Below are 16462 nucleotides of genomic sequence, written 5' to 3'. Positions count from 1 at the left end.
CAGATTAATTCCCTCACATATCTCTCTGTAAGATAAATCTCCATTTCCATCTTAAAACTCTCCTCTCTCTTCTAAAATCAGTACAGATATCTTAGAAATATCTGAAGCAAAGTCCTCAATCACCGCCGCGTGATTGAAGCCCATTTTCTGTGAAACTTGTCTGTTATTATTTTCATATTTTGCCAAATTAATGTAAATGTTTGATGTTAAACTTTGATTCTGAAAATAAATGACCGCATTCATTTGATGGGTCAAAGATAAATGACGTCTCTCGTTACATTTCTGTTAAAATTCAATGCACGACATTTACACAGTCAGAAAGATGAGGAACTCGTGAAAAGTATGAATATATTTCCCTATATTGTCATACTACACTACTACTATTACTACTACCACTATTACTACTTTTGTTACTACTACAAGTACTAACTACTACTACAAGTAATACAAGTACTACTACTATTAATTCTACAAGTACTACTACTACTGCAACAAGTACTACTACTACTAGTACTACTACTACAAGTACTACTACTACTACTAGTACTACTACTACAAGTACTACTACTACTACTAGTACTACTACTACAAGTACTACTACTACAAGTACTACAACAACAACAAGTACTACTATTACTACAAGTACTACTATTACTACAAGTAGTACTACTACAACAATTTCTACTATTACAACAAGTAGTACTACTACTACAAGTACTACTACTACTCCTACTACAAGTACTACTACTACTACTACAAGTACTACTACTACTACTACTAGTTCTACTAATACCATTTCAAGTAGTACAAGTACTTCTAGTACAAGTGATTTTATGTAACTGGGACCCTGTGTACATAGTTTCGCTCCACCACATGTGGTGAGAATGACAATAAAGAGTCTCTGACTCTTTTTAGTAGTAGTTGTAGTGGTAGTAGTTCAACTAGTACAACAAATAGTAGTTGTACTAGTAGTAGTACTACTACAATAGCAGTAGAAGTAGTATATAGTACTACAACTAGTAGTAGTATTAGTAGTAATTGAAGTACTATTGCTACTACTACTAGTACAACTACTACTAGTAGTAGTTCTAGTAGTTTTATTCTGTGTTAGTCTGGTTTATCCAATCAGAAACCAGTTCTGGTGTTTGTTTAGGATCATGGTCCTGTTGGACCCAACTGTGTCCAACTTTCAACCGTCCAGCTGCTGATTCGAGTTGAAGGTCAAGAGTTTGTAGGTCGTCCTCCTCACTTTGTCCCGCAGCATGATGCTCCCACCACCATGCCTGACAGCTGGTTCAGTGTTCTCTGGTCTGGAAGTCTCATCTGGACTCCTCCAAATGTCCTTCTTGTCTTCGTGTCCAAACAGCTCAGTCTTTGTCTCGTCTGACTGTCTTTCTCCAGAAGACGTTTGTCTTGTCCTCGTGGACAGCTGCATGTTTCAGTCCAGCTTGAAGGTTTTGGAGCTTCTTTCCTCTCAGTCGATGGTCCTTGGCTCTGTTTACGTTCACGTACATCTATTTTAGATGTTTTTAAATATTTAAACTTTTCTTTTCGTTATTAAAAACACATCTGACGCTGAGCCCAAGACATTTTAATTAAAAACAGTTTATTAAATGTCCTTAGTTTTAGCCACTTCTGTCCACACACGCTGCATATTCACATCATTTTGAGCCTCTAAAGTGATTTTACTTCGTTTCTGCAGAGAAAGAATCTCATCGAAGCAAGAGGCGAACATTTAACGAGTAACATTCACATTACTATAGATCATAGATACATGTTCTCCAGTCCAACCGCACTGGATTCTATAAATTAGAAAACAACTTGAAGTCAAGTCACTACATGACTGACTTGTCAAACATTTACATTTTACTGTTAATCATTAATTATTAATGCTCGTTTAACCCAACGCTGAGGCAGCTGGGAGCTCTCTGACTCACACACCTTAAAGCAACAAAGAGAAATATTTAAAACGCTTACACTGCCGTTTCACAACATTTAGTTGAAGAGAATAAGACTACGGATCCACATGCATATATCAAGGATTCCTTCTGTGTGACTCAGATCACTCAAACGGGTCGTTAAAAAGACCGAAGCTGAAACTTCCTGATTCAGACTGAACGGAAACTAAGAAATTATTAAACTATTCATCATCTTCAAACATGCCAGCTACTCCGACAGCTCTTTAAAGACCTGAATAATCTAATTAATTTTGGTTTGTGTGCCACCTTATGTGTGAATATAATTCCTGATCCGAGCCAAATAAACATGAAATTTGATTTTCCGAGAAACAACCTTTAAAACGCTGCATTTTATCGCTCTCTGCCACAAGGAGAAGGTCCAGTGTCTCTGTCTGTTACAGAAATACCTCAGAAACCACTGGATGACCTGCTCAAGATGGCCGCCACAGCCTGTTGACCTAAACAACGGCTAAACCCTACTTAATTTTACAGAAGCTGAGCTAAAGTTTGACATGGTAGTAGCTGGGGATGATCCTGTGCACTTACTCTGAGTGCTAACAGATTGCCAAGGTTTTGTTTAAAACTGGAGTCAACTCAGTTTGTTAGCAAAATATTTCATGAACCACTGGGCAGATTTTAATGAAACTTTCAGGAAACGGTCGTTGGATGTACGACCGACTTTTAGAGTCATTCCAAGAAAAAATGGCCGCCGCCGGACGTTAGCGAACACAACGATAGCTACAACTCGGTCAGTTTTATAGCTACTGAGCTATAAATGTGGTGGTGTGGTAGTAGCTGAGAGTGATTTACAATGCACACTCTGAGCATGACACGACACAACAAGTCTGTAAGGCGATCTCAGTCTAAAAGTGGTTTGAAGGAGGCGGGCGATATGCATTCCTCCAGTAGCTCTGTACCATATATTCATAATAAACCGCGTCTCTGGAGATTTCATTTAATCAACATGTTGCAGCTATGTGTTGAATTTAAGTTTTCAGTTATTCAATCATAAACTAACCTGTTCGCTTCATATTTTTAATTAAAAAGTAAAATACTTTTAAAATAAACAAGAGATTTGTTTAGTTATCGTTGACGTGTTTTTACAGATTTGTGTTTTTCTTTGTTGTCGTTAAAAACAGATTAATTTGTGTAAAAGGAGCATCAGGTCAAAAGGAAACAAATCAACTGTATAATTACTGTAAAAGTTTAGACGCCGCTGCTCGTTCTGGGAATCGTACCAGAATATTTTTAATAACTTACGGTTCGTTTTGTTGGCAAAGGTTCCGAGTGCTTCAGAGGTCAAATCTTCAGGAAGTCAAACCAAAACGTTTAAGGAATAACGCAAAACTCACAGATATCTACGGAGGTTAGGCTTCTTCTGGGGGGGGGTCTGTTTTTAAATTGTAACAGAACGAATGTTTTTGGCGTCTTAATGTTTGCGCAGGTTTCTGTCTTTAAATCGATTTGTGCGGTAAGAGCGTCACGACACGAAACGTTCCTGCTGACAGAAACCAAAGCGGCCGATGAGGCAGCTGAAGCAGCTGAAACAGCTGAAGTAGCTGAAGCAGCTGAAGTAGCTGAAGCAGCTGGAGGTTTACAGGACACCAGGATGTTTTTAGAGGAACTAATTGTCCAGTTAATCGTTTCTTTTTGACCCGACGCTGAAACAAGCTGCAGGTTTACAGAAGTAAATGGTCTTTATTCCCACTGTGGGACCAGCTGTCTAAAGTCCAGGATGTCCCAGCACCCCTCGGTACTTTTGGGGGCTGCAGTAGAGTTTGCGTCCCGTCAGCGGTACCGTCCAACAGGCAGAACTTTCATACAGGTGAAGCTGTCGGGGTACTTGGACAGCACGACCGGATTCCCCTCCATTCGGACCTCAGAGAGACTCGGTCGTAGATAGTAGGTGTCGTTGGACCGGCAGAAGGTGTTTTGGTTGACGTCAGTGATGTTGTTGTTCTGAAAAAAAAAAAAAAAGTTAGAAATGATAAAAATAAAACACTAAAAGTTTAACAGAGTGTCCAGCGTTCAAATTTGTCCAGTGGAGAAAAACAGCCAACAGATTCCACCGAGGGGTTATTTATTAAACGGAAACAAAAAGTTAAAGCTGCCAGTTTATTAAACAACCGTACGGTTGAATCTGTTTTGTGTTTTTACGTGAAGTTGGTGATCTCATTCCTCCAGATAGTTTTTATTTTGTCCTGGTACGTGGACCCTGAGTAAGAAACCCAAACCTGTAAATGTAAGATCCGCACAGTCTCTGGGACGTACGGAACGGCCTCCAGTTGGTTGTCAGCCAGGTACAGGGTGGCCAGCTTGGTCAGTTTCTGCCCAAGAGAAACAGTTCGCATCAAAGAGACGTAGGAAACAATCGTCCCGTGTTGAGAGGATCTCCAGACCTCAGTAAGATTCAAAATGATTGTTGACTAATACCCATAACGCACCTTGAAGGTGTTGGCCTTGACACCTTTGGTTTTCAGGAAGTTGTTGTTTGCGTTGAAGGACGTGAGCTTTGTTGGGAGCGTAGGAAGTTTGACGAGTCTGTTCTCAGCCAGAGACAGCTCCTCCAGCAGGGTCAGCTTGGAGAAGGCCCCGTCGTCGATCTCCGAGATCAGGTTCCCCGTCAGGTCGATCCTCTTCAGAGTCACTGTGGACCCGCCGCAGGATCAGTCATGACGTTACAGGCAATAGACGACAGTTTGAAAAGTTGTTCTCAACTGATTTGTTATTCATATCCTGTAATATTTAAAGTATTTGCTGCAGTTTTAAACATAACTGTTTTAGTCCAGGAGTGGCTCCAAGTCAGATCGTACCTGCACCAAATTGTACTTTTATTGCTTTGATTACTTTGTACCCAGATTTTTGGGTATGAGAAAAGCCATCTGCTCCAGGTGTGCTCCTTTCCACCCACTTAGTGTTCGTCTTAGCCCACTTTGTTTTTGATTTGTGCTTAATTCAGCCCCACTTCGTACCCATCTCTGTAGTCCCTCCAACCTGGATGACTTACGTCCCATCTACAGTACTGTTGATATTTTATAGAATAGTTTTTTTCTTCTCCGACCAAACAATTGGCGTTTGGCATGGATATTTCATAACAGCAGCAGGAGCAAACACAGCAGAAAATCTGTTTTTAAAAGTTAAAATTAATGAAAATGCACATTTCATCCATTTATCGTCTTGTTTTCTTTTTTCCTTTTCCGTGTCATGGGGCAGATGGTGCCTGTCTCCAGAGGTCTTTGTGCGAGAGACAGGAAACACCCTGGACACACCTAGGGACAATTTAGTTTCACATTAACCCAACATGCCTGTTTTTGGTCTGTGGGAGGAAATCTGAGTACCTGGGAAAACCACAGAGAGAGAACATGTAAACGCAGCACAGGGAGGCAAACCTTTGACCTTTTTCCTGTGGGGCAACACTGCTAACCACTGCACAATCATACTGCCCTTGATTTAAACCAGTTATCTTGTTACAACAATTAGTGAGTGGTGAGATGTGCTGTAGGAGTGACGGCTTCAAGGTGGAGGTGGGAGTGCATCAAGGATCGGCTCTGAGCCCCTTCTTGTTTGCTCTGGTGATGGACGGACTAAAAGATGAGGTCAGGCAGGAACCCCTGTGGACTATGATGTTTACAGACGGCATTGTGATCTGTGGTGAGAACAGGGAACAGGTGGAAGAGAACTTGGAGAGGTGGAGGTATGAGACAGAGTCCATGTGTGTGAATGAGGGAGGAGGTGGAACAGTGAGGCAGAGGTCACAAAGGTGCAGGACTTAAAGGACTTGGGGTCCACTGTCCAGGAAAATGTGGAGTGTGGTAAAGAGGTGAAGAAGCATTGGTCTAGTTAGTATATTGGTAGAAGGATGTTAGACATGCAGCTGCCAGGAAAAAGACTAAGAGGAGGTACATGGATGCAGTTAGAGAGGACATGGAGGTAGTTGGAGTGAGGACAGAGTGAGATGGAGAAGGATGACTCGCTGTGGAGACCCCTGAAGAGGAAAAAGTCAAAAGAAGAAGATCTTATTAAAATTATATATTATTAGGTTAGACCTGGACACGGAGCCGTAGCCCCAGAAGTTTTCTTGGATTTTAAGACAGAAGAAATTTACAGATCATTTCTGTTTGATCCAAGAATGAAGTTTCTGAGATAACTTGTCTTTTTGTCTGAAAACACCAGCAGGTTGTGCTTTCTCTGTATTTAATGAAAGCAGCGTTGCACCTGCACCGTTGAGGCACCGCACCTGGGTTGGACAACGTACACACCTACACCGAACAATTCTACTCTCCATCGTAGATAATTAAATGTTTTTTCTTTTAAGTGGTGTTTATTTACTAATAATATTTGGTGAAAGAAAAGCACATGGCAGTTATGGTTTACATTAAAATTGATTATGAAATGAGGCACAGTTTGACAATAGTTTGCACACGCAGGGTTGTGTTTGTGGTAAGTGCATTGGTGCAAAACAGAAACTGGTTGGAACCATTGTTATAGAAAATATCAACAGCTGGATAAGATGCGAGGGTACCATTTGGCAGAAGTACAAACTGACCGGCCCCCACCAGTCGTCAGACCTACCGGTGTCACTGAAGTCCTTTTTGCTGATCTTTTTGATCTTGTTGAAGCGGGCGTACAGGTATGCAGTTTCTTTAGGCAGTGGGGGGACGGTGGTCATGTCCGGGTTGACCTCCTCGCAGTACACCGACTTGGACAAGCAGACACACAGCAGGCAGGTGGGAAGATCTGCAAGAAAAAGCATTCATCACATTGACCTGCGGTTTGTAGAGAACAGTTGGATCAAACCCTGAGCACCTACAGTCAGGACTCCAACAGAACCGTTACAGGCGGGTTCAGAACGCCGCGCTGTATGCACAGCAGATAACGTTCCTCCGCCGGGTGCAGATGTTTTGGACTTTCTTACCAGCGCTGTCGCCTCCGCTCGGCGTCGGGCTGTCGTCAGGCTCATCGGCAGGAAGCAGCGCCCTCTGCAGGAGAAAAGACTCATTTGTATTTATCAAACAGCTGATGGGTGTGCAGTGACAGGAATGTGTTCTGGTTGTGGGATGAGAAGTTCTTTTCTTAGTGATTGTTTGAATAAATGCACCGGGGGGTGGGGGTGGGGGGGTGATCTTGTACTCCGGCCTCACAGTGACAGTAAACCTGGTAATCCAGTGTAGAGCAGGTGTTGGATTCAACTATCAGGATCCCAGCAGCAGCCTCTGGAGACTTCTGCTCAGGATCCGGAGCAGAATTTCATGGGATGAAGCTTAGTGATAGTTTGGGGTTGGAGCGAGAAGAGTTTCTGTGTTTGCACTGAAATGCAAACGTTAAAGCTTTGAGCTGTTTCTGTTGCAAAATGAACCTGTGGACAAACTGTTCCGCTAGTTTTTTTTCTTTCTGTGAATATCAGAGAAATGTTCTGTTTGGACTCCATTAAACCGGCTTCCTTCTATCATTTTAAGATGTTTTAATAAATCAGAGCCTGATGTCTTCAGCCCTGTAATGAAACACAGGCCTAAATCAATGGCTGAACATCCTACTGCTGTAATTACTTGTGTATAAACATATGGGACACTGTGTGCCATGCTGTGTTTTGTTCTCACAAAATGATGTACAGCGTGCAGATTTTTCAGTTATTAAAAAAATGTGTGATGGACCGCTGGGTCCTCGCTGCCCCGGCCGTGGTGTTGCGTCAGGATGATTGTTTTACCTGTCTGCACCTGAGACTTGGGGCTTTAAGGCTGTTGAGGCTCGAGTCAGGACACTGCCACTGCTGGCTGTCAGGCTAAATCGTCAACTTTGGGCTCAGCCTCCATTTTAAGCTGATGGTCCAAATAGCCGGGTCGCAACGTTAATCCTTGTATCGTCTTTAGGTAGAAAAATCTGCCACGTATTTATTTTTGTCTGTTTTTATTTATTTATTTTGGTGCAGTCAGTAAACACAGTTTTTTCTGACAAAGTCCTTCTTGTTTTTTAATCTTTTTTTAAACTTTGTCATTTTTTTTCGAACGCTCTCATAATCTCACAGTAACTTTACAACACACTCACGTTCCTCTGGGGAAAAATCACCCTCGTTAAAATACACCTTAAATACAACTTTTAATCCCATAATTATCAGATCAATTTATGCATTCCTCTCAGTAATGCTTTTCTTTTTTTTACCATTATCCCTGTACTTGAGATTTTTATGTTAACCCACTAGGTGGTGCTACTGTTTTATATTTGAGAGCTGGAGACGAGTTTAACTCGCACTGGAAGCAGCACATCCTCTCGGACCAGACATCTTTGCTTAGTCTTGTCTCGTCTTGTCTTAAAAATTGTTTTAGTTTAAATGTAAAGAGCAAAAGTGCACTTGTGCACAAGTAAACATTTAGCAAGATAAATCTGTTCCGCATGCATGCAGGCTGCAGAATCAGACGCTCCATGGCTGACAGCGGGCGACTTCTGTTAGCTTTCCTCAAAGCAGGACGTCATTAGCGGAAGAAAAGGAAAATAATTAATTCAAAACTAAAAAACGTCTGTGTCCAACCGCTGAACGACTCGTGAAAGTTTAACCAAAAACAAAGCCTCATTTTCGGCTACTGGATCTGAAGGGTCCGGTGGGCTGGGGGGGTCTTCACTGAACTTCAGACTGGAATGTTTAAAAAATTGTCAAAAGGTCATTTAGGGCATGCTAATGGAGGAAGCTTATTTATTTATTTAAATAAACTGTCATAAAATAATTATTTTGTTGATTTTAAAAAGAAGTTGTAATGTGGACTTTTTAAACTAAAGGCCTTAAATAGTCAAAATAATAAAAAATACATTTAACTTTGATATTTTTATTTCAGACTGAGATAGTTCTAAAAGACTGACTAATTTATTGTGGTAAAAATATAAAATAATAGCATTTTTAAGTAATTAAATAAGGTGGTGATTTTTCCACTAAGGAACATGAATCGTTCAAGGATTCAAGGTATTGTCATTCACGTCACATGTGGTACATGAGGTGTAACGAAACTGTACACAGGGTTCCAGTTACATTCAACAAAAATACAAATTGTAAAGAAAAACGGTAATAAGATCCAAGACATGAACTAAGAAATACGCTAAACTAAGAATATAATAAGCACTAATAGCACAAAACAATGCACCAAACAACAGCAGCACAAACACGAGTCTGTGTGAGAATTGTCAAAGTTAAAGAACAAAACGAGGCTTAATTGGGGGCTCGTCCGGGATATTGTGAACTCGTAACGATTCCTGAACTTGGCTGTAGTATCTTACAACCCATTTCACTTTGCAACACCTCGGAGGCGGAGACGTCAGTCACGCAGAGCGAGCAGGACCACCGCTTGGACAGCGAGGGTGTAAAGGGATGTCAACGAGAGAATATTTAATAATTATATCTCCTGCTTCAACAAGCCAGGTTTATTTCCTGCACTTTTCTCCTCCTGTTCCTGTCAGCCTGCTCCAAAGACTTCTGGTTCCATTTCTTTGAAATCCATGAAAAACACTAAGAGTAACACGGTACACAACCCAAACATCAAACCATCCACGTTTCTTTCTGTTGTCGTGTAAAGTTGTTGGTTTTAGTGTGAGCAGACCACAAGTCGTTCTGCTGTCGGAGGTCCCGTGTGGCTGTTCAAATGCAGAAACCACAAGTTGACCTTTAACCTCCGACCTTATAAACATTCAGGAGGAAGTGATGCCCCATATCCTTCAGTGTGACGAATCCTCAGCTCAAAGACGGGACAGTTTAAAACTTTTAAGCTTTGGTATCCAAATTATTTAGATCACCAATAAGAAATCTACTAAAAGCCTGAAGGTTTAGGGTTTTGTCTACAGGTGTTCAGCTGAAAATCAAATGTATATATTCAGTTAGAGACAAGAAACCAGAAGGCTGCCAGTGGACTCTAATTAAAGATGGGCTCCTTCATCTGATCCAGTGTTTGGTTCATTGAAAACCCGTCACTGTGGCTCGAGTGCCTTCATCTGGTAAATACCAACTCATTCTGCAGCTGTTGGGTCTGCAGACCAACCAGGCGGAGGAAACTTTCCACATTTTAGTTTAAAACGTTCATCCGAGCTCCAGTAAAGAGATTTCAACACATGAAGCTCATTAAAAGCCACAGTGATGTTTTATAGCTCTGTTGTCTCCCTCTTCCTTTCTTCTGTTGATCGTTTGTGTGTTTTATTTTCTTCTTTTCCTCCAAGTATTTCCCGAGAGACAAATTAGTCTAGATGTTGGTTTGGGTTCGTCCGGACTGAGAAGGTTCTGCGGTTTTGAAGAGTGTCGGTGGAGTTGATTTAAGGTTTGGTGTGTTTGGTGTAAGATGGTGCAGAAAGTGATGGACTGCGAGTTGGGCATATGGTTGTTGCACAAGATGGAATAAATCAGATTAACTGGATAAACAATGACCAGAATCGTTAAGCGAAGGTGCCGATGCATGAACATCACCAGTCTGATAAACCCCATTTATCAAGAGTTTCACTCAGTCAGGTTTGGTAGCCCTCCTTGAAACATGCAGATAAACCATGCTGAATATATCCTCGTAGACTTCACTGGTGCTAAGTTCATCCGAGTTTAAAACCCAGACGTTGGCCGGTCGTAGCCGGGAGCTCAAAACTGAGAAAATGGAGGAATTTTCAGTTTCAGTCTCGCTGAACTCCGAGCGTTTGACCACGAGACAGAATCTGTTTTATAGACAGGACCGCAAATTATTCACATTCATGAAAATGTTCCTTTAAATGTTAAAAGTCAACAAGAAAACAAACCATCTACCTGGTAACAAAACGTGACTAGAGGCAGAAAAATGGGTCAGAACCTGACCCAGTGAGATAGATCAGTGCAGCTTCAGCAGAGAAGTTTGACCCAAACAGTTTATGTCTCACCTTCGGTCTCCTCGATTTCCAAAGGAAGTATCCGTTGAGCTGCCGGGCAGGTAGAGCTCCTCGTACGAGCCGTGAGTCGTGATCGAGCCTCCTGGCTGAAGCTGCTGCCAGCCACAGGACCAGCACCCAGGTGAACTGGATCTCCTTCATGCTGTCCAGAACCGACGCTGCGCCTGAGAGTCTGCGTTTGGGTCGGCAGCTAATCTTCTCCTGCCTGGATGAGCCAAATGTCTGTATTTAAAGGCTGAACCAGGAGCTTCCAGCAGACTCTTAAAGCAGAGTTTATGGAGCGCAGCACCTTAACCCCTTCCAGACCAGCCCCCATCCATCTGCGCCGAGAAACAGAGAAAGACAAACACACTGAGTATCCAGGCGCTGGAAGACAACCTGTGTCCATTTTCTCTTGAATGTACCTTAAATGTGGACAGGAAGAAATATGGGCTGCAGAAAGTGCAGTGAAAGCAGGAAAGCTGAAAGTTGACAGCTTAAGTGTGCGTGTGTTTTGTCTGGAGGAATGTCTGTGGTCTGTCGGGTCTGTGGTCCCGTCGGACCGCTCACTAATGACTTTTAATCAGATCTGCTTTCATTAGCCCGGCGGTTTTCCTTTTCTCCGCTTGTTTTTCTCTCAGCAGACTCGCGCTGAACGGTGGAGCAGTGGTTAGCTGCGCTGCCTCACACCAAGAAGGTTGTGGGTTTGAACACTTTCTGTGTGGAGTCCTCATGTTTGAGTGTTTCCTCCCACTGTCCAGAACCGTGCAGATTACCTGGTACCTTTTAGGATCTTGTCTGGTACAATCACCGCCCTCATCAGGACCGGTCCATGTTGGCTTTTTTTTTTTTTTTCTCTAAACAAGGTATTTTTAAACTTTATTCCAATTAGGCTTTAAAACTGTGAGGATTAAAAAAACCACTCCATTCCACTCCACCTTAATGTCCTTCTTCCATAGCCACTCCTTTTCTTGTCTTGGCTGAATGTTTTGGGTCACTGACCTCCATCTATGTCCCGTCTTCGTGTTCTGGCTGAGGGAAGAAGGTTCTCCTCCATGGGTTTAGGGTTCATAGCTCCATACGTTGGTCCCTCGGCGTGGTGAAGTCATCCAGTGTCCTTAGCAGAATGACAGCTCCATACCATAATGTTTCCACCTCCGTGCTTTGTGGGGTCTGTGCTTGTTGGTCGTCCTCGTCATTTCTTTTCCTCCGAACACAGAGAGAGTCAGTCTGATGCCACAGAGCTGGACTTCGGTCTCAATCAGCACATGAACCTGTGGGTGTAACTGTTAACGAGTTGATGGTTGTGATTTGGGTTCAAGTGTAAAAGTTCATATTCTTATAAGGGATTTGATTATTTATGAGCTGTAAGGAGGGACAGGACTAGATCAGCTGTTTGCTTCGTTGTGACTCTGGAACACGTGTTGTCCTTTGCTTTTTATTTTTTATTTCTATGTACATAAATACGTATGTTTGAGATAAATAAATAAATGCATTAATTAATTATGAGACTTGTTACGATAAGAAGCCTTCTGTTTAATTTTTAACTTGGTTGTTGAATTTTGACCAGAAGAGGACGGTGGTCCAGCGTTTTGCAGGGACGGTCGTCTTGTTTCTTGTGAGTCTGTAAAACCACAGGGAGTCCATGAATGTAATGAAGTGATCTCACGTCACTGCAGAGATCTTCCACCCGTCCACTCATCTCCCCGTCCGTTCTGGACTCGAGTCTCAGGGGCAGCAGTTTGAGCAGGGAGGTCCAGATCTCTCCACAACCACCTCTTCCAGGTGTCCCCAGACCAGCTGAGAGACAGAGTCTCCAGAGCATCCTGGGTCTTCCTCGGGGTCTCCCCCAAGTTCGACATGTCCAGAGCACCTCCCTACAGAGGTGTCCAGGGTCCATCCTGACCAGATGACTGAACCTCCTCAGCTGTCTCCTCTCGATGTGGAGGAGCAGTGGCTCTACTCCGTGTCTCTCCTGGAGAACTGAACTTCTCACCCGATCTCTAAGGAGAGTCCAGCTACCCTGCAGAGAGAACTCCTTTAGACCTCCTGGATCCAGGATCTCGTTTTTTCGGTCACTACCCAGAGTTCCTGACCAGAGGTGAGGGGAGGAACATAGACCGACCAGTAAACAGAGAGCTTTGCCTTACAGCTCAGCTCCCTCTTCACCACAACGGACCAGCACAGAGTCCGCAATACTGCAGACGCTGCACCAGTCCATCTGTCGATCTCACACTCCATTCTTCCCTCACACATGAACAAAACTAGAGACACTTGAACTCCTCCACTTGAGGCAGAACCTCCAACCCAGAGAGGACATGATTGAGGACCATGGCCTCAGATCTGGAGGTGCTCCTAATCCTTGATCAGAAACCTCTCGTCCATCTTACAGGAAAAACTGCACCACAACTGCAAGTGTGATGTTTCAGTTTTAATTGTTTCTTCCAGATTGAACATTTGCTGAAGAGACAAAAACATGTAGTTCAATCACTGCGTCTGTTTGTCGTTCCTCCAGAGCAGCAAAGACTGTTCACGGAAAAACAATAAAGTCTAAAACAACTGAAGGTCGTAAATTAAGTGAAAACCTTCAGCTCCACTGGAAGATTTTTCTACAGAAAGGCTGAGAAACTGAAGAAACTCTGTTCCCTCGCTGCGTCAAACAGCTGTGCACGTCCAGCTGTTCTGATTTTAACCTTGGCTGTCAAACGAAGGAGAAGTTGGCCTTCTCCAGAACGGCCCGTAAACGTTTGCTGGGCATTTGTTTCGTTTCATCCCTTGACACGATGAGCTGAGAGGAAAAAAAATTAATGAAAAAGAGCTTCTTGACAAATGAGGGGAAAAAGCTCGACCTTATTTCCACAGAAGAGTTAAATCGAAAACGTGTGATTTTTCCATCCTCCAGTGCGAGAGGGGAGAGACGGGGCCCAGATGTAAACATCCCAGCAACCTGAGCTCGTACCGTTACAGGTGTGTTAGCAATTACGAGCACCTTTTAAACGTTTATGCCTCTGGGAGCAGATCCAGTAACTCCAGAACGTGTTTTGACCGTCACTCTTTTCCTGTATCGGAGTGTGGGCTTCACTTGTACCTCACCCCAAATAATTCTGCCTGATGGTGGAAATCCACCGAAACACAAAATAAGTCTGCTGTGATGCTGCAGCCCTCAGTGGGGTTCTGTTTCAGCCTCTCCCGTGGTTCTGGAGGAGTTCTGGCCCACTCTTCATTCCAGCGTTGCTTCAGTTCATCAGCTCTCTGAAGGTCCACCACAGCATTTCAGACAGGGTCAGGTTCTGGACTCTGACTGGACTGTTGCAGCTCTTTGGTTCTGTTGTAGATCAGCTGCTGTTTGGGATCGAGCTCCTGTTGGACCCAGTTTGGTCCAAGCTTCAGCTGTTGGACAGATGGACTCACATCTAATTCCAGGACCCTCTGGTCCACTCAGCGACTGACAGGAGCCCAGACCATCAGCCCTCCAGCACCGTGCTGACAGCTGGAGGATCTGTGTGCTGCTCTAAAGAGAACAGAGACTCTAAACCAGGGCTGTTCAACTGGCGGCCCGCGGGCCAGAAATGGCCCACGGGTGACTTCAAACCGGCCCACTTCATTAAAAAAACAAAATAATAATAATAATTTTTTTTGTTGTTGTTCTGAGTTTTGGGTTCTGTTTCTTGCATTTATGCTTCAATGCAATAAAAAAACATTTAAAAGGTAAAGGTAATAGATCATTATAAACTTGGTTTATTCACATAAACATCCTTGTAAAAGAGATTAATAATCTCAATGGATTTCTTCCTGGTAAAACAAAAAAATAACGGTTTAATAATAATAATGACTTTAATCTCTGGATGTCCGGCCCCCGAGCTGTTGGCTTTCAGAAACTGTGGCCCCTGAGCAGTTTTATTGAAGAGCCCTGCTCTAAACCCTCTACAGAAACAAGGGCTTCAGGTGCAGAGATGTGTGCTGCTGCTAATCCTGGTCGCTGAGGATCTTTATGGTCCTTAATTTCCCCGGTCCAACGGGTCAAAGTAGAAACTGAAAAACTGAGCTCACCTGTTCCAGTAGTTTCTACTTTATAATATTTTTCAAAATAAACTTCGTACAGACGCTGGTGGTTTGGTAGGTGTTTTAAATAAAAGCTAAAGGACTCTGGAATAAAGGATTCTGCCGGTTGCTCACACTCTTCTGTTCTTATACAAACAAACAAAACAACTAAATAATTTATAATTTTCTGTTTGCCTCAGTGTTTTACGTTGCAGGACTGTTTCAGGAAATATTGAAGCCTCTTCGTTGTTTGGAGATCTGATGGTGCTCCTGCATGGACGGCCCTTTTCTTTTAGTTGCGTGAGCAAAAATAGACTCTTTGACTTTATCTAAGCTCCATTTTGGTGTAAAATGACAGCTGTGAACTCTCCAACCTTCATGTGAAGCAGTAATTTCAGAGCAAAAACATTGTTTTATTTTAAAAAGCCAAAATTTAATTCTTCAGCCTTCTTTTCTTTGTGATCTGCAGTCCGTTAGCTGCATTTTAGAATTGCAAAGACACATTTCCAAACATCTGTGATTGTATTTGTTTAGAGTTCCACCAAACAACCTCGGGCCGAGCCTCGGTCCGACCCGAGCCTGTCAACGTCAAACAGCAGCTGAGCGCAGCAACGCGATGGTTGGAGCCCATTTCTGTCCTGAAACGCTGCAGATGTGCAGCCGGTTGCCTGGAAATGTTCATCCTGCATCTTCTGGCTCCTCCAGTCTCTTCTGGCTGCACTTTTACAAAATAATTCACCTTCATTAAAACAAAAAGTGTTGTTTTGTAGAAGTACTGCTGAAAGAACAGTCCAGGCTTTGGGTAAAACAGCTGAAGCAGCAAACTGTGAAAAATGTAATTGCTGTGTCACACTGTTGGTTTTATTTACTGACATCAAATTAAAGTTTATTTCAGTTTATATAGAAATTACATCTTTAATCCATCAATTTAAATAAGTGACTCAGGAGAAGAACTAAACATCCTCAACAACACAAACCTGTTGGACTTTTAAAGAAAGTTATTCACCAACTGGAATAAAACGGGTTTTAATTCTGAGCGTCTTCGGCTCCAAACCTTTAACCTTTTCTTTTCATCAGCGATCCGAAGTTAGAAAGTTCTGCTGACAGCTGTGGTTGTTGTGCGGGTCAGCTGGGTCTGAGGGCTCCCTGAAGCCGTCCTCTCACAACAACATTCATCAGTGGATTCCTGCTTGTCTCACTGCTGACCCACCGGACCGCCTGGTAGCCCAGTCTGCTTGGGTCTGCTTGGGTCTGCTTGGGTCTGACTGACATGATGTAATAAAGTGTATGTTTTTATGACAGAACTACTCGCTGGTTCTGGATGGCTGCCAGCAGCTCATGTTTTATACTTCAGCTCAGAGGCTGCTGTGCTTCTACTGAGTTGAATGCAGCGTGATTCATAATAAAACTTTATTAATAAAGAACTTATAAAACAGCCCAGTTCACACAACTTCATTAAACTGAGGAGACACGAGTCAAGTGAGCTGCAGAGAGCCTTCGTCCATCCAACTGTCTGTCTGTCTGTTCATCCAACTGTCTGTCTGTCTGTTCATCCAACTCTCTGTCTGTCTGTTCATCCAACTGTCTGTCTGTCTGTTCATCCAACT

At 42.9% G+C, this 16462-nt stretch overlaps 2 protein-coding genes across 2 annotated transcripts in view; one reads left to right on the top strand and one right to left on the bottom strand.

Moving 5' to 3' along the window:
* LOC119412046 (centromere protein P) overlaps window positions 1-16462 on the top strand; it is a 106377-nt gene that overhangs the window by 20152 nt on the left and 69763 nt on the right. The gene's annotated exons all lie outside the window — the stretch shown is intronic.
* Window positions 3074-11002, bottom strand: ogna (osteoglycin, paralog a). Its single transcript, XM_037679024.1, has 6 exons — window positions 10827-11002; window positions 6874-6937; window positions 6531-6695; window positions 4403-4605; window positions 4193-4285; window positions 3074-3917 (listed from the first exon to the last, which is right to left on the bottom strand). Exons 1-6 carry the CDS (start codon window positions 10974-10976, stop codon window positions 3747-3749), a joined length of 846 nt encoding a protein of 281 aa, XP_037534952.1. The 5' UTR covers window positions 10977-11002; the 3' UTR covers window positions 3074-3746.

This window comes from Nematolebias whitei, chromosome 7 (assembly GCF_014905685.2).
Source record: "Nematolebias whitei isolate Nwh7 chromosome 7, NemWhi1, whole genome shotgun sequence".
In the NCBI taxonomy this organism is placed as follows: Eukaryota; Metazoa; Chordata; class Actinopteri; order Cyprinodontiformes; family Rivulidae; genus Nematolebias; species Nematolebias whitei.
The sequence above is the reverse complement of the archived record's forward strand: the minus strand, read 5'-3'. Positions and strand labels throughout refer to the sequence as shown.